General features: G+C 46.0%; 1 protein-coding gene across 2 annotated transcripts in view; it reads left to right on the forward strand.

Moving 5' to 3' along the window:
• The first annotated feature begins 6,072 nt into the window (after positions 1-6,072).
• Positions 6,073-23,972, forward strand: part of APMAP (adipocyte plasma membrane associated protein) — a 36,345-nt gene continuing 18,445 nt past the window's right edge. The window contains exons 1-4 of one of the 2 annotated variants that reach the window (XM_084829185.1): positions 6,073-6,267; positions 17,287-17,403; positions 20,298-20,413; positions 23,466-23,558. In XM_084829185.1, coding sequence (XP_084685311.1) covers positions 6,176-6,267; positions 17,287-17,403; positions 20,298-20,413; positions 23,466-23,558 — 418 coding nt within the window. In that variant the 5' untranslated portion in view covers positions 6,073-6,175. The remainder of the gene's footprint in view (positions 6,268-17,286; positions 17,404-20,297; positions 20,414-23,465; positions 23,559-23,972) is intronic. The other variant, XM_084829186.1, reaches the window with a different exon arrangement.

The raw sequence follows: 23,972 nt of genomic DNA on the forward strand, positions 1-23,972 counted from the left end.
AACGGGTGGGAACCCACTGGGACTTGCGCAGTGGACAGTGGTGGAAGGGTTCCTGCCAAAACGTTCCTCAGCTATAGAAGCTTCCCGAATGAGATTCAGTGCAGGCGCAGAGCCCATATGTGTGATGCACAGAGACCACGAAGAAGAACCACCATTATAGTGGTATAATGTGAGTCCGCCAGCGGCCTAATATATAATATAGCTGCGTGTACAACACATGGATCTTGTGTCAGTTCTGAAAATTGCAGATTTCTTCCCTTCAAAATACACAGGAGCAAGAATTTGGTCCTTTCGCGGTCACCACTTCCATGTATTTTGAAGAAAGAAGCTACAATTTATATATGTGTGTTCTTCAAAACTGATTTAAGATGTGTGTATTCCGAATCTGAGTGTTGAAAGTAGAGTACAGCATGCATCCTAAGAAGTAGCACCCAGAATCTCCTCTGCTGTCAACTTATCAAAACGCCTGCTGTGCTTCTCATACCTAGAACAGCTCTCTAGTAATGTATCTTGCCAGTATTAAAAGAACGTCATTGATTGCAGCTTGTTTCTGAACCCAATTCAAGGTGTTAGTGCTGAACTTTAAGGCCCTACGTGGCTTGGGTCCAAGGTACCTAAGGGAGCAATCCTATCCGGAGGCGAACTTGCAGGTGACTGCCTATCCAAAGCAGAGCAGGAGAAGCACGGAGGGGATAATTCCCTTTGAGCTTCTCCTGCCCTCCTTTTTTTGCGAGACAGCTGATTGCGGCTGTGTAGCCGTGGGAGCACGGAGCAGGGAAGAAGACTACTGTACGACACATTGGATGTGTCGTACACGCAGCTACGCCCTCCCCCCCAGAACGTCCCCAGCCACGCCCCTTTCCAGCCCCTCCGCGCCCCTCTTACGAGCACAGAGGAGGGGGCTGTTCCGCACGGAACTGGGGGGAGGTTGGATCTTCGGGAACCAGCCTCGGAGCATGGGCTCCCAGGTTGGTTCCCAGGTAACAGTATATCCTATGGCTGTCTAGCCGCTGTCTATCGGCCATAGGATTGCTCCCTAAAGGAATGCTTATCTCTATATAATTTGCCAATGCTCTCATTCATTATACCGCCTCATAGCTGAAGCTCTCTGGGCCGTTCACAAAAATTTAAAAACTATTAAAGTACATTATATAAAGTATAAACTCATTCACATAATGACATAGAACAAATATCACACACAACAACATATAAATAAAACAGCTTAAAACAATTGGCTGGAGACAAAGAGACTCCCTATATGTTGCCAAATGCCTGAGAGAAGAGAGCAGTGTAACCTGGCGCTGAAAAGATGACAAATGTTGGCACCAGGCGAGCCTCGTCAGGGTGATTATTCCATAAATGGGGGGCCTCTCCCTTGTTGCTGCCCTCTGAGCCTCCCTTAGAGGGGGCTCCCAGAGGAGGGCCTTAGATACAGAGCATAGTGTATGGGTTGGTTCATGCTGGGAGAGGTGTTCCATCAGGTAATATGGTCATGAGCCACGTAAGTCTTTATAGGTCAAAATCAGCAGGTCGAACTGGGCTCAGAGGCATATAGTCAGCCTGTACAAGTGGGCCAGAATCGGTCTTATACATTCAGACCTTCTGGTCTCCGTTATAAGTCTGGCTGCCGCATTTTACACAAGCTGCAGTTTCTGAACCGTCTTCAAAGGCAGCCCCGCGTAGAACGCATTGCAGTAATCTAACCTATTGGTTACTAGAGCATAGAGAACTGAAGATAGGTTGTCCCAGTTCAGTCGGTGGCCCAGCTATACCCCTGTGAAGTTGGTAGAAGGCACTGTGCGCCACTGAGGCTACCTCAGCCCCCAAGCTATGAACCTCCTTGAGGGGGAGTGCAACCCCATCCAGGACAGGTTGAGCACCCTCCATCTTGTTAGGAGAACCACCTGCTAACAGCATCTTTCTCTTGTCTGGATTGAGTTTCTGTTAATTAGCCCTCATCCAGTCCATTGATGCAGCCAGGCACTGATTTAGCACATCCACAGCCTCGCCTGAAGAAGATGAAAAGGAGAAATAGAGCTGCGTCTCATCAGCATACTGATGACAGTGCACACCCAAACGCCGGATGACCGCACTCCATGGTTTCATGTAGATGTTAAATGGCATGGGTGCAAAACCAACCACTGTGGAACCCCATACTGGAGAATCCACAGGGCCGAGCAATATTCCCCAACCACCACCTTTTGGAACCTTCAGGTCCCCTGCTGTTGGAGGTGACGTAGGTGATGACCAGAGGGGGCGTATGATGTGCCTGTTGCACCCAGGTTGTGGAACTCCCTCAGAGAGGCCAGGCTGTTACCTACTCTATTATCTTGTTAGGCTTCAGCCAAGACCTTTTTCGGTTTTCCAAGGCCTTTTAGTGATTTCAGTCTGCTGTTTTGTTACGCGGATTGTATTACGTTTTTATTGAAATTGTTATGTAAGCCACTATGGAATTTTTTCTTCCTTAATGAAGATGGTATAAAATACCCTGAATTTTTTTTTTAAAAAAGGGTAAAGTATATAGTAACTCAGGCTGATTCATCTGAGTGAATCGGATCTCTCTGCCTTTTATTAGTTTGAAAACCTGGATAATTCCTGTTTTCTTGCTTTACATAGCCAGAAGGAACTGCAGAATGGCTCACAACGAAGAGCTTATTTTACTAGTACAGAGAATTAGTGCCATCTAGTGGCTGGCATATAGTGCATCTTAAGGAAAATTGATCACTCTCATGATTTAATTATGTTTTGTCTGCAGCTTGGAAATCACCAGTCTACAATAAGTACCCATGGGTGGCAATCCTATGTAGATTTTCCTGGGAGTAAGCACCATTAAACACAGTGGGACTTATGGGTATTCATATATAGGGTTGTGTGATTGGATTTGAAACTATGGCTTCATTGGGGCAACTCCTATGTAAAAGGCTTTCAATTATAGGCAGGAGCTGTAGCTCAGTGGCAGAACACATGCTTTGCATGTAGAAGGTCTGACGTTCAGTTCCTAACAACTCTAGGGAGAGCTGAGGACCCCATCTCTGATATCCTGCCAAACTGCTGCCAGTTTAGAGACAATACTGAGCCAGTTTGACTTGGTACAAAGCAGCGTCCTGTGTTCCCAACCTTGGTGTGCAGGCAGGTTTGATCCTGGGATGATTATAGGAAGTAGGCAAGGTGAGATTTTGACCCAATGCCTATTTTAAATGAAAAATATCTTATTTCAGATTTCTCTAGGGTGCTTCCAGATGGAGGGCTTCTATCGCTAACAATCAAAAGGCATTCATTGAGTAGCTATCCCACCTTTTTTTCCTTAACACATTTTTTTTCTGGTAAGAAAAAGGATGGAAGATGTGCTGGGAAAAGGCAGGAGGGCTACAACTGGAAGATGACATCATCTTGAACTCACCCAAAATTCCATAAATGAGACAGTGCAATCACACAATAAAAGCCTAATTTGGAAGCACCACTAGTAATTAGGGGGGTGTTAGTTGAAATTAGATACAGCTATGATCTGTCAAAAACCTTAATTTTGATACTCTGACAGAGCAGGGCTCAGGCAGAGATAGATGTTTTGGAATAGGGCACACTCCCTGACATTACCAAAAGCAAGCTTAACTCTAGGTAGGAATGACCCCAAGACATTCCCCGCCCCACATCTCTGCCCAATTTCTTGTACAGAAGCTGACAACAGGGACCTTCCTTTTAACACTAGAGCCAGGACAGCATCCTCCACTGCAGCTGAGAGCAGGGCAGCAGGCTAGCTTGCCCCAGGGGCGGGGGGGGGGCACAGGGCAGACTGTGTGGCACTCATGGTTCCATCCTACACCTCCCCACCTTCCAGCAGTTTGCTGCCTGGGGGCTGCTATGTCACTCTGCTTAATGGTAGGGTCAGCCCTGAGTCTTGGTATGGTTGGCAATTACATGTTCTTCCATTGTACCTGGCTTCTATCAAATTCATTTCTCACTTTCTCTGAAAACTTTCAACATCATAGCAGCAGCCAGCGCTCCAACATAGCACTAGTCAAGACACTAGATGGGAGTGAATGTTGGACTGTGGAAGCTGTCTTCACAAGACATGGGGGATTTGCAGTGGCAGCCAGGAACAACATAAGTTTGCATTATAGTTTTATTTACTAGTATTACTTTGATTAACCACCAACTTCCCAAGGAAACTGACTAACCATGTATTCACTTGTTTTAACATTATGGCCAGCTTTTCTGTATAAAAAAATACAAAGTGGCTTACAAATGAATTTCAAAAGCAAAACATACCATCCTAATTAAAAAAAATATGAAACATAAGAAAAGCAGCTACAGTAAATAAGCCTATGTATAAAAGAACAGCCAGGAAAGCTTTAAAAAATCAGGGCAACAGGGCGGACTCCAGCTTTGAGGGGACCCTAGGTGAAATCCCATCTGATGGGCCATTGATGACAACAGTGCCCCAAGAGTGGCTGGAAGCTAGCATTTTATTTCCGAAGAGTCGGACATGACTGAACGACTGAACAGCAACAACAAATAATGTCACTAGGGTGGCATTTTAAGTGGTGGCTTGTAGATACAATGAGCTGGTGTGGGAGACCCAGGGCAGGTGTCAGTGCTCTGGGCCCTGCCATAAGATGTTGCACCAATAGGAAAGAATCATGGATGCTTTAGGGCCGACTTCTCCAACATGGGGGCTGCCAGATATTGGGCTTTATTTACTATAATCCCCAGCCACTCTGGCCACTGGCCAGGGACAATGGGAGTTGTTAGTCCAACACCTGGGGACCCTATGTTAGGAAAGACTACTTGAAATAAATGGATAAATCTAATTGAACTCAGTAGACTAACTTGAGGAAACCCAGGCTTAGGAGCATGCCCCCTGATCCAACACAAATAGAGCATGATTAGGAGTTAGCGGTTAGTGGTAAGGAGTTATATTCTATAATTTCTCAGAGGGTGGGAGACTTCAGAACTGATCCAAAACCAACAGCTTGCAGTCACCAGATCAAGTACGCTGTTTTCTAAAACAAGTAAAAATCTTATGGCACCTTAAAGACTAACATTTTTTTTCTACCATAAGCTTTTGTAGACTATAGCCCATTTCATCAGATGCATGGAATATTATGGAGAGTTTTAGGTTTATGCATAGTACCTATGGGGAGGGGGAAGAATGGTAGACACTGAGGTCAGAAGGCAATTAAATGCAGAAAGTGACAATCACATTATTAACAGTGATCATTTACAATGCTGTTACTGATGATAATCCAAACATCCTGGCACCAGGGAAACCAATCAGCACATGTACTGTGATAAAAATCTTTTATCTCGATTCAAGCCTCTGGGGACAGAGTTAAACCGCCGATGAATTCTAACTCGGCAGCCTCCCGCGCTCCGATACCCACTGCGCGGCAAGGAACGAGCGCGCGGCGTCGCTGACGTTTTCTACGCCCCTAACAGAAAACAAACGAACATTCTCTTGATCCCGCCCCTAAGCAGGCAACTCGAACCCTGATTGGGCAGCTGGGCTACATGCGGTGGGCGTGGCTTTCAGGCAAGCTGATTTGCTGAATGCCCAGTTGAGAAGGTCGCGCGCGCGCGCGGGAGGGAGGCGCTTCTGTAAAAATGTAGGGGGCACGGCAGAAGTTGAGCCGTTACAGGCTGTCTTGAGAGACCCTTGCCCGTCGCCATCGGCCGAACAGCGATGGGGGCGTGGCTCCGCGGAGGCTGCGGGTTGGCCATTGACAGGGATGGGCTTCTAAGGCTGTGGGCAACGGCTGGGCTATCGCGGAAGCAGGGTGGGAGTTGGATGGCGCTGATTGGGCCGTCGCGTAGAAAGGGGTGGGACGCTCGTGCGGCGGTTGGGCTGCCGTTGGGCGAGCGGAGCGGAGGAGAGGCTCTGCGGCGGCCGTTGGGCGGGCAGAGGGGAGGAGGGGGAGGGGCTCTGGCGCGGCAGCCGTTGGGCCAGGAGGGCGGGGGAGCGGCTCTGCGGCGGCCGTTGGGCGGGCACGGAGGGGTGGGCGGGGCTCTGGCGAGGCAGCCGTTGGGCAAGCATGGAGGAGTGGGCGGAGCTCCGTGGGTGCGGTGGTGGGCGCCGGGGGCGGGGCGCGGCGCGCTGTGGCGGCGTCGGGCGAGCCCGTGCTGCGGTGGCGGGCAAGCGCGCCTCTGGTCTGTCGCGCCGAAGAGCAGTCCGGGCAACATGAATGAGGCTGAGGGCCTACGGCAGCGCCGCCCTATCCGGCCGCAGGTGATTACCGAGGACAACACGGCGCAGGAGACCAAGGGTGGCAGGTGCGTGGGGCTGGGGGCGGGATTCCTCTCCCCTCAAGGCGCCGACCCCGCGCGGCCCGCCGCCCCCGGAGGGGGAGGGACAGTGCTGTTGCTCAGAGGGGGTGGGGTGTCGCGCCTTCCCGTCGCTGCCAGCCCGGCGGCGGATGCGAGGGAGGAAGCGGAGCTTCTCGGCGCGCGAGGGGAACGTTCTTCCCCACTCTCAGCCCCGGAAGGCGTTGTCTTGAGGGCTGGGCTGGTGGCTGAAGGGAAGGGACGCAGGCTTAATGTTTCAAGTGGGACGACCCTGAGCTCAACGATTTGAAAGGCCTCTTGGAATCATAGACAAGTAGGGTTGGAAGGGGCCTACGAGACCACTGAGCCCAACCCCCTGCTCAGTGTAGGAAGCCTGATCCCCAGGCGCCCATCCAGGTTCTAACCAGGCCTGACCCTGCTTAGCTCCGAGATCAGACGAGATCAGGCACAATAGCTGCATAATATTGTTAGTATTAAATCATTAAAACAATACCGGCTTTTGGTCTTCTCTGGGGTCCCAAGACAAAATGTAAAATAAATACAATATTTTGTATCCGCTACGTTTTATTTGGCCCCACTGTTTGCATTTCCTCCCAATATACCTGTGTGTGTGTGTGTATGCATATGCACACAAACGCAACACTCCTGCCAACTGAAAATAATACTTCGTGCATCTGTTGAAATGGGGTATCTTTAAGGAACGCTTAGGCCACCCTTCCCCAACCTGGTGCCATCCAGATGTGTTGAACTGCAGTTCCCATCATTCCCAGTCCGCATGGCCAGATTTGGGAAGGCAGGCTTATCCCTTAAGGTGCTACAAGAGTCCTCTCTCTCTCTCTCTCTCTCTCTCTCCCCCTCCCCCTCCCCCCCCCCCGCTTCCAGCTTTCTTTTGTGTTAAGCTGTAACAAAACCTAGGTATGTGTTTGATTAACTTACTTGTTCATCACTTACTATCCTAGTTTCTCCCTTCTCTCACCCCTGTGGTTCTCCATTCTCTCAAAATTTAGCCTATATGATGCTTGGGAGCAGGATTAGCTTCTTTTTACATTATTCAAGGCAGTTAAAGTGTCAAAAATGCCAGTGCTATACAAACAGAAAAACAGCTCTATGATAAAAGCAATAAAACTGCAGCAGTAAAAAGTCCAAATAGACTTTTCTCAATCCTAGGTGTGTGTTAGCTGGCTATGGGCACAGGAGAGGGTGCTGCACATGGTCTCAGAACTTTCCTTTATTTATACTTCCTAGAATATCTTGGTCAGAGATCTGATGTTGGAAATACAGTCTAGCTGTAAGCCCTGAACTCTTTTAAAAAAGAAGAACCACAGAGAGAGGGTGACAGTTAACTAGGTAAGAGGTTAGTAAGGGAGAGTTCAAGAATATTTATGGCATAGAGAAGCCCCTAATACTTGTACATGCTCTATTGTTTAAATACCTTTTCCTATTGCAGAACCTTAGTGAAGGTGCCTCTTAGAAAATCTCAAGAGAGGGATGTGGCGTTCCTGCCTCTTACCAGTGAGAATACCTCTTCGCTAAGGCCTTTCCCACAGCAGGCAACCCGCCCCCCACAATAACGCTGTTACCAGGACCTTTAGCCTCAGGTCCAACCTTTTACTCTGTTTTTGAGCCATGAGGACACACTGGCTTTATTATAGCCTGTATTATTCCATTTATTACTTTATCTTTTTGTAGTCAGAAGCAGAAGGCATAGGATTTTATAAAACAAAGGAATCTTTATTATTTACAGCATTAAGATGGTAAATAATAAAGTAGTAACTTTTAAAGCTTCTGTCTACGTATATCTTCTCTCCCACACAGAAATCCTAGTCACACTCTCCTCAATTTATCTCTTCACAATCAATCTTTTCACAGACTCTATCTGATCAAATCTCTGCTTATATACCAGACACACTTCACCGCTCCTTCACTCACTCAGCCAATCATCTCACATATGCAAAAGCACCATTCCTCCTGTCACTCATTCCACTCTCACACTAGATATACTCACCATAACACACAGTCATGACAGGAATACGGATCTAGAACTGCAATTCATAATATACGTATGGGGAAACAAGTATTGCACAATTTAAATGCTATTAAGTATTTGTCAAGATTGATGGCCTGTTTTCCACTGTGAGATTAGGCCAGGCTGTCACGTCTGATGTAGCCACTGGGAATTGTATGTTATCTGGAGGCTCCTCGGGCCCCTTGCTGAAGGCCAGGCACAGTCCCTGTTAATTGGAAGTGATAACAGCTGGGCTTAGTGGGGAGTTCCAGCCCCTTCCAAGGCTAGGGCAGCCCACCCAGGGGCTGAGCCGGTGACTGGCCAAGGGAAATCTGCCCTGGGTTCCAGGGCTGGGCTTTAAAAGAGGACTGAGGTAGGCATGGGGTCTCCCTTCGTTATGGTGGTGCTGGACTTGCTAATGGCTGGATACTATCCTGGGAGGCCCATACTTAGGTATGCTTAAGGATGGGCCAGGTAGCTTTATTGTTTTGCTTGGGTGTGCAGTTACAAGGCTTTCTGTGTATTAACGTTTTTTGTATAAGTAATTTGGCTTTTGCTGTTTTGTACAACTTGCTATTCCCATTCTTCCTTTTCCCTCTACCCCCTTTTTTACCTTAATAAATATTTATCTAACCTTTAGTTGGTGTGATTTTCATAACCTCAGTGCTAATTTCAGTGCCCCTTGGCCTAGGAGGGTGGCTCCTGGGTAGTTTGGGGGACTTGAAGCCAGGTTTGGCTAGTCCTATCTTGCAGGATGGTCGGAAGTAGTTCCAGCAAACCTTCACAGTACTATACACTGTATTTAGTGTAACTTTTGCATAAGGAAGTAGGAACCATAATATCTGTGCCAGTTTCATGAGTTCAGAGTTGTGCTTATTATCAGCATCCATGACTGATCAGATGACAACGCTAAGCTGTAATTGAAACTTTAGATACTAACAATATTGCTTAAAACTTGCAACACTAAACTTATGTAACTTAAATCCTTCTGACGTAAGGAGACGTAATGGATGTCTGTTTGTTGTCCTTGATTCAACAACTATGCATTTTTTTCTTTCCCCTATCCCTTTCTTGTTACTTTTCTTTTTTGTTGATCTCCTTTCTACCCTGCTGCTCTCTGGATCAAGAAGTGAAGAAAGTCTAGCTGTTCGGTGTAGAGAGGATGAGTCAGGGCTTGTTCATAGGCAGTAGTAGCCAGGACTAATTTGCAGTTTAGCTGGCAATGAAGTGGGTATATGTCTGCTTGAGGAATTATCCTGGAGATATATTGACCTACCCGTATGGCTTTTTGTACACATTCCACCTTCGAATAAACAAATAGCTCCATTTTACAACTTGATGGTTATGTACATAAAGGTAATACATTGAAAAGGGAGTAACAAGGGAACATCCTCCTAGGTGATATCTTGGGTAAATATAACGCTTGCAAAATAATTGATTTGTCTGTCTTTGTGCCTGTTACTGATGCAGTCACTAGGAGAAATAGTTAAGTATCCCACATGTTGTCTTCAGGCTAAATTCATACCGGAGAAATGACTAGGGATGATTACGTCTTAGCATTACAAGAATCATGGCGCAAATGCGGCAGTGGCTTCAGATGCAATGATAAGCCAGAATTCTAGAGAATCCTGGCTTACTGTGATTCATGGAAAGCTAGGGTTAACAGCTCAGAACAGCGAGTAGTGCTATGTTCTGAGGCCCTTGTGAAGTTTGTGCCACATAGAGTGGAAGAAAATGCATTGAAGATGAGGCACAGATGATCGTGCGTTGCGCCAGAGCTATTTTGATAGTTGGAGGTGTGGAGCCACCAGAGTCCCTACCTGCATATGTGGTGGGATTGCCCACTGGTGCAAAGGTGTTGGGTCCAGGTCTTTGCCTTTGCCAGTAAGGTCACGTAAGAAGATATAACATTATCTGCAAAATTGGGAATACTATCTGCTTATATGGACTCGAATACACAAATAAGACAAACTGCTTCTGACTTTCTTCTGGACAGCAGCCAGGTTGGTCATAGTTGCTAACTGGAAATCAGCAAATGAACTTTCTCTTATCATATGGGAATAGAAAATTTGGGACCTTGCACTAATGGAGAAACTCCTTAAACATTTTTGAAGACGGTTCAGAAACTTCAGTTGGTGCAAAATGCGGCCACCCAAGTATAATGCCTATACTGCACCAGCAGCACTGGTTACCAGTGTTTTTCTGGGCCCAATTATTCTTCATTATGACCAAGAAAGATGGAGGACAGAGAGCCATACAGGATTTCAAATTCATGAAGAAATATGTCAAACTCTGATAATTCTGCATGGAAACATTACACACTATCAGGAAACACTCCACAAAGGAGAGTTTGTAGCATCAATAGATCTTACAGAAGCTTATTTTCATGTCCCGATCTCCAACCATCATTGAAAATTCTGTAGATTCACATACCAGCAGCACCATTTCCAATACAGAGCCATGCTCTGCGGCCTAACCTCAGCTTCTTGAGTCTTCACCAAAATAATGGTGTCTCTGGTGGCTCATCTATGACCGAAGAGTGTTCACATTTATTCATACCTGGACCGACCTACTCATCTGATCTCCAGACACAAAGCACAAGATGATACAACTCTTTACAGTGTCTTGCTTCAACAGCCGCAGCTTCATTATCAGTGAGACAAAGAGCCACAAAAGTGGCATAATAGTTTTGATAATCTATAGTTAGTCTATAGGATAGTCTTGATAATCCACAAAACTGAGGGAGGCCAGGCTGAGATGGTGCTTCCCCAAATCTACCTGATTATCTTCCTAGCCCAAACAGTATGTATGGAAATGTCTCTGAAGAAGAGTGCTGAAGAAACCTCTATAATGCCACTGTAATATTGGCTAGCATTAAAGTCATCATTGAATGTTAAATGGCATAGAAGATGAGATTTCAAGTAGGATTTATGCCTTTGCCTCTTTTTCCTTTTACCAATCATTGTTGGTAATTAAAGCTTGCTAAGGGTCAGAAATGCAGCCTTTGCCCTGGGAAAGCAAGATTTAAGCTGGCGTCATCCACAGGACATCCACGGTTCTGTTTCTCTAACTTGCTTACCCTTGAAAAGAGATTAAGAACTAAAAAGAAGTTTGGATTGAAACTGTGGGATTGATACATCTGTGGATAGTACCTCAACCACATAAATTGAAAGTTTGAGTGATGCATAATGTCTGGTGTTCCTAAATCCACTCACTTGCCCTGAACAAAGATGTCCTCTCCTCTGAAGTTTATGGAGAGGGAATCTTTGTGTGTTGGTGGTGGCGGCAAAGTGAAGGCAGAAAAAACATTTACCCTTTCTGTAATTATAGAAAACTAGAGAGAATGACCCCTTCAGGTCAAATCAGTCCATCCTAAAGGAAATCAACCCTGACTGCTTATTGGAAGAACAGATACTGAAGCTGAAGCTCAAATATTTTGGCCACCTGATGCGAAGAGAAAACTCCTTGGAAAAGACCCTGATGCTGGGAAAGACTGAAGGCAAAAGGAGAAAGGGATGGCAGAGGATGAGATGGCTAGATAGCATCACCAATGCAATGAATATGGACTTGAGCACGCTCCAGGAGAGAGCGGAGGACAGGAAGGCCTGGCATGCTATGGTCCATGGGGTCACGAAGAGTCGGACACGACTTAATGACTGAACAACAACAACAACAAGAGAATGAAGGGGTGGTCACCCGCCCTTTCTCCTGGATGAGCTTTTTGCAGGAATTGCTTGTGCTTTCTGTAGAAGATGAATGAGGACAGAGAAAACACTTCCTTTTGCCTGAGTTCTTGGCACATGCCACAGTATTCAAGTCAGTGACAATGACAAATAATGGTTGGCTGATAAGCCAAGCCAAACTTTGTGGACCCCTGCTAGTGCATCTTGTCTCATACCTTGAGTAGACATAGCAACTCTTTTAATGGTAGGGCTGTTTTTCTATGAACAGCTGCATTACAAACAAATTCAGCAGGTGGTGAGGCTTTCCCCATGCTGGGCAAAATTTATTTTATTTATTTATTAAATTTCTTAATAGCCCATCTGGCTAGTTACCCGGCCACTCTGGGCGATGTATAACAGTACAGTTTAAAACAGTAAAATTACACATTAAACATTTAATAATACCCTAACCCACCCCGAATGTCTGCCTGAACAACCACGTTTTTAATGTGCGGCGGAAGCTCATTAAAGAGGGGGCATGGCGGAGTTCCCTAGGGAGGGAGTTCCACAGTGTGGGGGCCACCACAGAGAAGGCCCTCTCCCTCATCACCAGCCTAGCTGTCCTGGCTGATGGGACAGAGAGAAGGCCATCCGAGGCTGATCTTGTTGAGCGGCCTGTCTGGTGTTGCTAGAAGCGCTCCTTGAGATAGGCTGGGCCAGAACCATATAAGGCTTTAAAGGTCAAAACCAACACCTTGAATTTGGCCCGGAAAACAACTGGTAACCAATGCAACACCTTCAGCACCGGAGTTATGTGATCACGCCAGCGGCTGCCTTTAATCAGGCGAGCCACTGCGTTCTGCACCAGCTGCAGCTTCCAAACCATCTTCAAGGGTAACCCCACATAGAACGCATTACAGTAGTCTAGACGAGAGGAGACCAGGGCATGTACTACCGATGGGAGCAGATGGTCGGGAAGAAAGGGGCGCAGCTGCCATATCAGATGGAGTTGATACAATGCTGTCCGGCTCACGGCTGACACCTGAGCTTCCATGGACAGCTGGGAGTCTAAAATGACCCCCAGCCTGCGGACCTGGTCTTTCAAGGGTAGCCATACCCCATTCAACACCAGGTCAACATCCCCCAACCAACATTCCACCAAAAGTACCTCAGTCTTGTCAGGGTTCAGCTTCAGCTTATTCCTCCCCATCCAGCCACTCACCATCTCCAGACATTTAGACAGGGATTCTACAGCCAACCTTGGTGAAGATTTGAATGAGAGGAAGAGCTGCGTGTCATCCGCATATTGATGACACCACACCCCAAACCTCCTGATGATAGCCCCCAGCGGCTTAGATCTTAAATAGCATAGATCTTAAATAGCACCGCGGAGAGGATGGAACCCTGTGGCACCCCACACATGAGCGGCCATGGGTCTGACACCTCCTCTCCCAGTGCTACCCTCTGGTGCCTGCCAGAGAGGAAGGGCTGGAACCACCATAATACGATGTCTCCAATGCCCATCCTCTCCAGGCGGTCCAGGAGGATACCGTGGTAAACGGTATCAAATGCTGCTGAGAGGTCGAGGAGAACAAGGAAGGAGCATTCACCCCTATTCAAAGACCTTCACATATCATCCACCAGTGACCAAGGCTGTTTCTGTCCCATGCCCAGGCCTGAAGCCCGATTGAAATGGATCTAGATAATCGGCTTCTTCCAGGTGTGCCTTCAACTGCATCGCCACCACCAGCTCAACGATCTTGCCCCCAAATAGCAGATTTGAGACTGGGTGAAAGTTGTTCAAAACTTGTGGATCCAAGGAGGGCTTCTTTAAGAAAGGTCTTATCACTGCCTCCTTGAGGGCTGATGGCATCACTCCCCCCTCAAGGGAGGCATTCACCACCTCCCTGATCCCTTCACCCAATCTCTCTCTGCAGCTCATAATGAGCCAAGATGGGCAACGATCAAGTAAACAGGTGGTCGGCTTTACAGATGAAAGCACCTTGTCCACTTCATCAGAAGGAAGAAGCTGGAACTGATCCCACAAAACCGGTTTGCCACAGGCCGCCTCTCGCTCGCTAACTGTATCCACGGCGCACAGAATAACACTCCTGGTCTGATCAATTTTATCTGCAAAGTGCCTTGCCAAGGCCTCACAGGAGTCCTTAGAATGCTCCAGCGGTTCCGGAGCAACTGGACTGACCAGGCTCCGGACCTCTTGGAACAGCTTCCTGGGACAGCAGTCTGCGGACACGATAGAGGCAGCATAGTATTCCTTTTTTGCTGCCTTCATCGCCATGTGATAAGCTGAAGATACAGCTCTAGCCCGTGTCCGATTGTCTTCAGGGCGAGACTTCCACCACCGGCGCTCTAGCTGTCTCACCTCCTCTTTCAGGGCTTGTAACCGCAGATTGAACCATGGTGCAGTTTGCACCCTGTTCAAGGGGAGAGGGCGTTTCGGAGCCACCTGATCTAATGCCCCAGTGATTGCAGCATTCCAGCCACCCACCACGGTCTTGACTGAGTGGCCATTTGCGTGCTCCAGAGAATCCTCAAGCGCATTCAGGTATCCATTTGGATCCATAAGACGCCCCGGGTGGACCATTTTAATAGGACCATTTTAATAGGACCACCCCTGCGGCGGGGTTGTGGAACTGAGAAGTCCAACGTCACCAGATAGTGATCTGACCATGACAAGGGGGTGGTGGATATATCCCTGACTTCCAGATTACTCCTTGCTTCTCCAGAAACAAACACAAGGTCTAGTGCATGACCAGCTACATGGTGGGCCCAGTTAGAGTACGGTACAGCTCCCAGGAAGCCATGGTCTCCACGAAGTTCCAAGGTGCCCCTGTGAGAACGGCCTCTGAATGTACATTGAAGTCCCCCAACACCAATAAATTAGGAGACTGCACATGCTCACCAGAGATCACCTCAAGCACCTCGGCCAGGGAGTCAGTTGTGCAGCGGGTTGGACAGTAAGTGAGCAGAATCCCCAGACTGCCCTTCGGGCCCAACCTCCAGTATATGCACTCAGCAACCTTGGTCTCCCGGAGAGGGGGTCTGGTGAAGACCAAGGACTGCTGGTACATAACAGCCACTCCCTCTCCCCGATCCCCAGCCCTCGGCTGCTGTGCATACGAAAATCTGGCCGGGCACATGGCTGCCAAAGTTGGAGCAGCGGCCTCAACCAGCCAGGTCTCCGTAATACATGCCAGGTCTGCACCCTCATCCAGGATCATGTCATGGATGAGAGATGTTTTCTGGGTAACAGACCTGGCATTGCAGAGCAGCAAACGAAGGCCAGAAGATGGAGTCACGTCTCCTCCACCATCCTTTGGTTCTGGACAGGCCCGGAACAGGGGGCAGATATTACACATCTCTCCCTTATTCCCCTTACCTGGCATGGCCTGCCCCTAGCACTCCGCCAGCGCCTGCTGCCCAGCCTCTGTATGCCTCTGTATAGTCTGGCCCCCAACACTCCCCCCACTGCCTCCGTCAGGTGGACACATACCCCCTTGCTTCCGCCTATCAGACAGGCTACCCACCCCTAAAAACACAACAACCCCTCCCAAAACCCACCCCCCTCCAACAGTTAAACAAAAATCAACAAAACTACACTGATTGGCACCCCCCCAGGTCCCCTCAATTGGCCCAATATCCTTCCTCTCAGGCACATACCCAGGCCACCAAAAAGCCAGACAAAGGAACAGGGTCCAGCTCCTGAATCACTCACAACTAGGTGGTTCCTGGCACTTCCAGCAGTAGGCAGCCTTTGTAGCTGGAGCCAGGTTGGGGCCCTTCCCTCCCAGGCCAGGTGGAACGAGCTAGGCAGAGAAGCAGGGTCCAGGTCCTGCAGGGCTCACAGCTGGGTGGTCTCTGGCCCCTCCAGCAGCAGGAGAGCCTTTGTAGCTGGAGCCAGGCCGGGGCCCTGCCCTCCCAGGCCAGGTGGAAAGAGCCAGGCAGAGAAACAGCGTCCAAGTCCTGCAGGGCTCACAGCTGGGTGGTCTCTGGCCCCTCCAGCAGCAGGAGAGCCTTTGTAGCCAGAGCCAGGTTGGAGCCCTGCCCTCCCAGGCCAGGTGGAAAGAGCCAGGCAAAGAAGCAGGGTCCAGGTCCTGCAGGGCTCACAGCTGGGTGGTCTCTCCACTTTGCGAATATTTATTTCTCATGTGGTTGTTAAAGGCAAAGCGATCCTTAAAAAAATGTTTGGAATTCTGTTAATGATTGGGTGTGAATGTGTCCACCAAAATCGAAGGAGATTTAATACTGGGAGATTAGTAGATAGTTTTGTTGCTGTTGTTGCAACGTAGCAATTTTATTTATTTATCTATCTATCTCCTTACTTGACATAAAAGATTTAGAGTTGATCTTCATATTAAGCAGGACCACATGCTAGATGGGACTGTACCGCTAAAGAATGCAGGTAGGATAGTGGTTATAATTACAAACTTCCCCACATAAAAATAAATATCCTTGTGTGGAAAGCTAACAAGTTGAGAGAAGGGTAGACTAGAATCTCCCAGGTTATAGGAGTTTCTATATGTAAGAAGTTCTATATGGGGGATGCATTTGAATATGCAATCCTCCACCTACACTTTGAAGTGGTACAATTGGGCTGTACCATATGATTTTCTGAATGGCCTGATTTACAAATAATGCTAAACCATGGTGTGGTTTATCTCCTCAAACAAACCATTGTTTGTTAACCAGCTATAAACCACAAATAGAACCCTTTGTTGTTGGCTTACAAAGTCAGGCTTGTATAAACCATGGCTTGTTATGTTTGAACCTAGAACCACAGCTTATCCCTGGCTTGTTTGTGCTGCTGTCTGCCTTGATACCGTAAGAGCAGCCTAAAAATGAAACAGCTCTGAAGTTTGTCAAAATAGGTGGGAGAGAAACAGACCAGAAATAAGGAAAACAATCTACAGTTTGCTCATTTGCAAGACAATTCATGGCTAAAGCAACATATCATGGTTAACATTAACTATGGCATAAGCGTTATATGGAAATGCAGCCAATGTGTTGCTCAGCTCTATGTTTATTGACAAACGGTACTTAGTTTGAAAATGGAGTTTTGGAACTGAATGTCTTATTTGACGAATTCCCCTCAGATTAGTGGAATACCATATTTTGAGTTCATATTTTAGGCTTATGGAAAAACAAAGGCATACATAGATGCATTTCTAATGCATATTTGTACAGAGAACCCACATGTTCACAAAATACTATAACCATGGCCTGAAACTGATGCAGTTTTATTCTAATTAGCATATTTGGGCAGATCTGCAGTTACTTATACATTAAGATTCTAATTTCTGTTTTGTATTTTTGTTGCAGCACTTACAGCAACAAAGTATTTCGTGTGACTTTCATGACTCTGGCTATATCACTAATTATTCCTTTGTTGGGAGCTATAATGCTTCTGGATTGTCCAATAGACCCTCAGCCTATTAGGTGAGTAGTTAACCATGTATGACACCAAAACTTAGCACATAGCTTATGAATTCAAGTGTTTAATTGATCATCATGGTGTGGGTTTTTTAGTATTAAGATTTCGTCTCTTGCTGTAGAGAGCAGGTATTCAGTGTAGAAAACCCATTGTACAAATGTGTGCTTGATTGCACTAGTTGCCATTGTACTTCTGGGCACTAGTCAAAATGCTGGTCTTGATCTTCAAAGCCCTAAGTGGCTTGGGCCTAGAATAGCTTAGGGAATGTTTTCTCCTATATGAACCTTCCCATCTGCTGTGAACAAGACTTATGTCACTGTTCTGGGTTTGTTTATTTATTTTGTTTCTATACCACCCAGTAGTTGAAGCTCATATACAGCCCAATAGCTGAAGGTTTACCCTTCCCTTCATCTTGATAGGCCTCGACCATGTAGCCTGGAGTTATCAACAAAAGATCTTGAAAGGCCTAAACAAAACCACACCCACAGAGAGTCCGGCTTTGAATCTTTTGTTGATAACTCCAGGCTACATGGTTGAGGCCTATCAAGATCAAGGGAAGGGTAAACCCAGACACGCAAGGAGTTCCATGCCACCCTTTCACATTGGTAACTCCACACTGCATGCATCCAGGCAGATAAAAGCCCAAAAGTCATAGATCAAACCCAGCCTGCCAGTATGCTGAGCTGACGACAAAGACACACAATCCACAGCAAATGAGAAGCACTGAAGTCTATGAAAAGCCTCACAGTACTTTTCATGGCAAGACTTTAGCAATCCAAAGTTCCAATTAGAGGAGAGTCCATGTGCAGAGTGCCTCCAAAAGCCCAGACAATGATGGATCCAAACAGAGAAGGCTTCGGGCAATGAAGATGAAATGTCCCTAGCAAAGGCTCTGCCTTTGCATCAGCCTAAAAGGGAAGGCTAGACTGGAAGACACCCCCTCTGGATCACTTGACAGACAAGGGCCTTTAGCCTTTCAGCAAGGCCCCTGTCTAAACATGGCATCACTGCTCAGCCCTCCACTATTGATGCTTCAATCTGGGCAACCCTTCCGCAGACCCCACCCCACTTCTGTTAGGTTCTCACGGACAGCTTCCAGCCTCCCTGCCTGCCAAGGCCAAACCAGCAGCTGGACAGGGAGTCAGGTAGCTCCCCTGGGCTCTGCTCTGAGAACACTGACAGAGATAAGCTCACGCGGATTCTGACATTCCAGAGGCTACTTCTAATCAAATCCTGGCTATAACCTACAAGGCCCACTGCAGTGCCGAAGTTGGGCCCTGACACACAGAAGTTTGCTTAGCATAACAAAGTTGCCCAACTAGTCATATCCACAGGCCTCAGAAGTCCCCAGAAATCCGGGCAGTTTTTAGCCTCCTATACCTAATTGCATGCAACTTGCTCAAACTATCACATGACCTCACACTGGATTCCTGTAAAGTTGTGGCTCACGAGTTCACCAGTGCACAGGTTTTCATTGGTGACAATGCTGATGAAACATACATGCAAGCACACTTGTAAGGAGTTCTCTTTTGACATGTAAAGGCAGTAATTAACAAGTATTTAACCTCTTGTGATCTCTACCCAGTTTTTTGTGTGACTTTAGATTCCTCTAGTTCATACAACCTTCCACACTGTATTCACTTTAGTCCATTTAGCTTAACTTACATTATCCTTATGGCAAAGGACAGAATGAAATACTATAAAGCAAATCTAAAACAGGGAAGCTGTCCACAGCCAACAATATCCATTGCAAGATTAACACATTCTCCTATCTTAAGCTCCCTAAGTATTCCATTTCATCTAGGTAAGAGATTTCCTTTTTATCCTAAGCTGCTGGGTAGTGTTGTTGACCTACCTGCTAGTATGATCAGTTCTCTTGATGATTGCATTTTAATTGGTCAAAGTAATCACCGTATTTGTTTTGAGATGGTCTGATTCTGTAAGGTACTACATAAAAAGCAAGCTTCTTTTAGAAGCACTTTAAACAAGGTATTCTAAAAGAGGTATTAAATTGGGACTGGAACACTGTTTCAGAAAAGCAGTAACAATATTGTGAATATGGAACTATATTGTGAATATGGAACTGCAATAGCAATATTGTGAATATGCCCAGATGGTAATATTGCAATTCCAGCATTGCTACTTGTGCATATGTTGCCAAACTGAAAGAAGAGGAAACTGTAGAGTAAAAAGAGGTACAAAAAGAGTGGGATTTCTTCCAATACTCCCTTCATAATGGGCTGGTTCGCATGATCGAACAGGCCACTATGATTTGTTGAGCATGTTGGCAGCCATTTTGAATATGTTGAATAGTGCCTGGCTTGTGTCATGCGAACCTGAGTGGGTTATGCAAGGTTGTTTTAATCCTCGCATAACCCATGGTCTGTTGTTGGGTTGTTTAACCGTTGCATAACCCACAGTCCCCGGGTTCACACAACATGACAAACTGGCATGCAGAACATGTTGGATTAATAATGAGGTTAGCAAGGTGGCTAACGTACCAGCATTGCCCTTCAAGGGTCTGTAGTGAAACATGGCACAATTGGCCTATGTGGTGATGATTTGTAGAAGTGGTCTGTGTCTGTTAACTGAAACAGTTTCCATTCACCAGAAACAACATGAAATTAACATGGAACCATTATTTTAATTCTTAACAGCTATGGAACCTACTGTGCAAACTTGTTTCAAGCTGCTAGTCCACTTAATACACTTTATTCCTAAGATGATGCAGGCTATTGCTGCATATTAAAGGTATTAGATAAACAGTTGGCATGTAGGAAAACGAACTATGCTGTTTTGAAAGCATGTCTGACACTTGCCAGTTGGTAAACTGTTCTAAGTTGCTCAAGAGTGCTCTACTCTGAACGCACTCTGATGAAATTGCCTCTTTTTTTTCTAGCTTCAAAGAACCTCCTCTTCTCACCGGTACATTAGAGCCAAATTTTAAGCTCCGACAAGCGGAAAGGCTATTTGAAAACCAACTTGTTGGACCAGAATCTATTGCAAATATTGGTGGTAAGCACATTGGGAATTAAAGTGCTTGCTTAATAGTTCCTTCCCAGAAATAACTTCTGCATGCTAAACTAGGAAGAGCTCTGCATTTGCCTCTTAACACTTAGCTCTTTAATCAAACATGAGGCTTTCAGTACCCAAAGCAACCTTCTGGTTCTCTGTCAGCAAGGGAGTGGAGCAGGGAGGAAAGAGTTGACTCCCACTTCTGTAGAAGGCAGGGCCAATCACATCAATGTTGTGTCCCACAGGAAGGGGAGGAACCCCCTCTCAGTCCTGGCTCTGCCTCCTGCAGAAGAGCAGGGTTAATTGTTTGCTCCCTGTTTCTTTGGGAGCATAGGCCTTTTTTCTCTCTTTCTGTCAACTTTCTGTCAGTTCTTAGATGGGAGTGTTGGATTTTCTCATATTATGAGTTGGGCTCCCATTGCAGGAGTGAGTGAGAGGCTTTCAAAACCTGCTTTCCCTCCTCTCCTTTTCATCTCAGAAATTACCTCATTAAAAAAATTATGCGGAGAGAGAATTCTAGTTTAAGATCAGTAGGGAGGAAATTTGCCATTGACTTATGAAAATGGGAAATTGCTGTATTCTGAGTTAGACATACTGTCTATGTTGCCTGCCTATGTTGGGTCTCCATGGTCTTGGTCGGAGATCTTTCTGAACCCTACTGGCTGTCTTTAACTGGAGATGGCAGGAATTGAACCTGGAAGAGCCCTGCTGGATCAGACCAAGGGTCCATCTAGTCCAGCATTCTCTTCACACAGTGGCCAGCCAGTTGTCGACCAGGAACCCACAAACAGGACACGAGCACAACAGTAGCCTCCCGCCCATGTTCCCCAGCAACTGGTGTACATAGGCTCACTGCCTCTGGTACTGGAGGTGGCACATAGCCATCAGGACTAGTAGCCATTGATAGCCCTTTCCTCCAAGAATTTGTCCAACCCCCTTTTAAAGCCATCCAAATTGGTGGCCATCACAACTTCCTGTGGTAGCGAGTTCCATAGTTTAACTGTGCTCTGTGTAAAGAAGTACTTTCTTCTGTCCTGAATCTCCCACCAGTCAGCTTCCTGGGATGACCCCGGGTTCTAGTATTTTGAGAGAGGGAGAAAAATGTCTCCCTATCCACATTCTCCACACCATGCGTAATTTTCTACACCTCTATGATGTCTCCCCTTACCCTCCTTTTTTCCAAACTAAACAATCCCAGCTGTTGTAACCTTCCCTCATAAGGAGGTTGCTCCAGCCCCTTGATCATTTCAGCTGCACTTTTCTGCACTTTTTCCAGCTCTACAATATGCTTTTTTAGGTATGGTGACCAGAACTGTACACAGTATTGTAAGTGTGGTCACACCATAGACTTTTATAAAGGCAGTATATGATATTATCAGTTTTATTCTCAATTCCTTTTCTGATTATGCCTAACATGGAGTTTGCCTTTTTTTCTACAGCAGCTGCACACTGGGTTGACATTTTTATCGAGCTGTCCACCACAACCCCAAGATCTCTTTCTTGGTTGGTCAGCTCAGATCCCATCAGGCTATACTTGAAGTTGAGATTTTTTGCCCCAAAGTGCATCACTTTACACTTGCTTACATTGAACCGCATTTGCCATTTAGATGCCCATTCTCCCAGTTTGGAGAGATCCTTTTGGAGCTCCCTACTTGACTCATGCCCTCCTCCTTCGCCCACTTCCTCCCTGTGTCCCAGATGCCTTTACTGCTCTGTAGTACTGGCATGTAGAGTGGCTGGTTATCTGTTGCAGTTGATGAACCCAAAGCAGAAGTATGAGAGGCAGAGGCAAAATACCAGTTGATTAGGAAAAGCAATGGGAAAGAGCTGTTGCCCTCATTTCCAGCTTGTGGGGTTCTTGTAAGTGCCTGGTTGGCCGCTGTGAGAAACAAGATGCTGGTCTAGAATGACCTTGAATCTGATCCAGCAGTGTGGCTGTTATATGTTCTAGGAAGCAAACAGTAACAACCACAACAGATTCATAGACAACATAATATGTTCGCGATTCATAATCAAAATGATAAAGCAAGCATATCAGTTCCAAAAAGACACACACTATATAAGCAAACAGAACATTACTGAAACATCGTAATATAGAAATGAGAAAATAATCAGAATGCACACATGGTTAATGTTACAATTAAATGCCACTGGAAGTCTGGTCAGTCTGAGATAATTCTAATTAATGGCAACAAGGAGTGTAGTGGCACCTTAAAGACTGATGAATGGGAAACACAGTAAAATGAAAAAGTGTCTCTTTGATCAGATTATGCTCGATGAAAATGGACAATACCTTCCAGGTAGACCGTATTGGTGAGTAGTACTCACCACCACTACAAAATCCACTGATGGCTAATTCCTGTTATAGTTTCTTTACAGCAGGGCTGCAGAACCTTAGGCCCAGGTCTCAAGCCAGTCATCTAGGGTTCCCTGGATGGCCACACCCCCTCTTTTGACCACACCCCCTCTCCCCCAACCACTGAATGTTTGCTGGTTTTCTGGCTTTTGTGTGGTTTTTCCCCATTTTAAAAGTTATGATCCTAAATTTAATGACTGGCAGTAAGAACTTTAAGCTAAAATATGCTGATATTTTTGGCCCTGTCTCTTTTGCCTTCAGCCCTGCCCACCCCTGAATGTGGCCCCTGAGTTTCTCCAAAACAGAATTTGGCCCTTGAGGTAAAAGAAGTTCTGCATCCCTGCTTTACAGTCACTGAGATAAATCCATTCAAAATTCATGATGCCTACTTCAAATAATCCCACCTACTACAAAGGAAGTCAAAATGAACAAGTAGTCTCTCTTAGAAAGGATCTACCTTATTTCTACAGAAGCTTGTGTGCTGGTAATCTTCTTATGTGGGTTGTGCATGCTGGAGAGTGTCAGTGTGGCTTTGACCAATGGTCATCTGCTAGTATGGACATCAGAGGCTGATTTTAATGTAATATATTTAAACTTCAAGAGTTAAAAGTCGATACTTTTAATATCTTGAATTCTTATGAAGCTCTTTTATGTCACAATGGTTATGTAGCTCATCTTAGCATTTGTCTTTCTTAGATGTGCTGTTCACTGGTACTGCTGATGGAAAAATTCTGAAGATTGAAAATGGGGAAATACACATACTAGCCCGACTTGGCCATGGGCCTTGTAGTAAGTAAAAACTTCTTATTTTGTAGGTGTGGTTACACTGTTGTCTGATTGTGTAGTGCTTAACTAGTCAATGTTGAGGTCTTGCAGTATATCTTCTACTTTGCACTGTCTTAAGTATACAATATATGTAGTAGCTAACTTGTTTTAAAGTGCACAATTTTTTTCTAGATGGAAAAAATAGGTATATTTCATAAAGTTCTTCTATAGCATGGATGGGCAGAAAGTAGATTGGGATCTACTGGTAGATCACTGAGTGAGCTGAAGTAGATTAGCAAGGATTTCCAACTCCTAATTATTGAACAGTGGCAATAACAAAATGAGTGCTTCACCTCCCTCCATTACAGCTGCTGAAATGAAGAAACCTTGGTCATTATTGCGGTAACCAGAAGTAGATATTTATGCGGAAGGACGCAG

This window comes from Heloderma suspectum, chromosome 1 (genome assembly GCF_057233095.1).
Source record: "Heloderma suspectum isolate Gila_16-S chromosome 1, 16-S_ref, whole genome shotgun sequence".
NCBI classification, from domain to species: Eukaryota; Metazoa; Chordata; class Lepidosauria; order Squamata; family Helodermatidae; genus Heloderma; species Heloderma suspectum.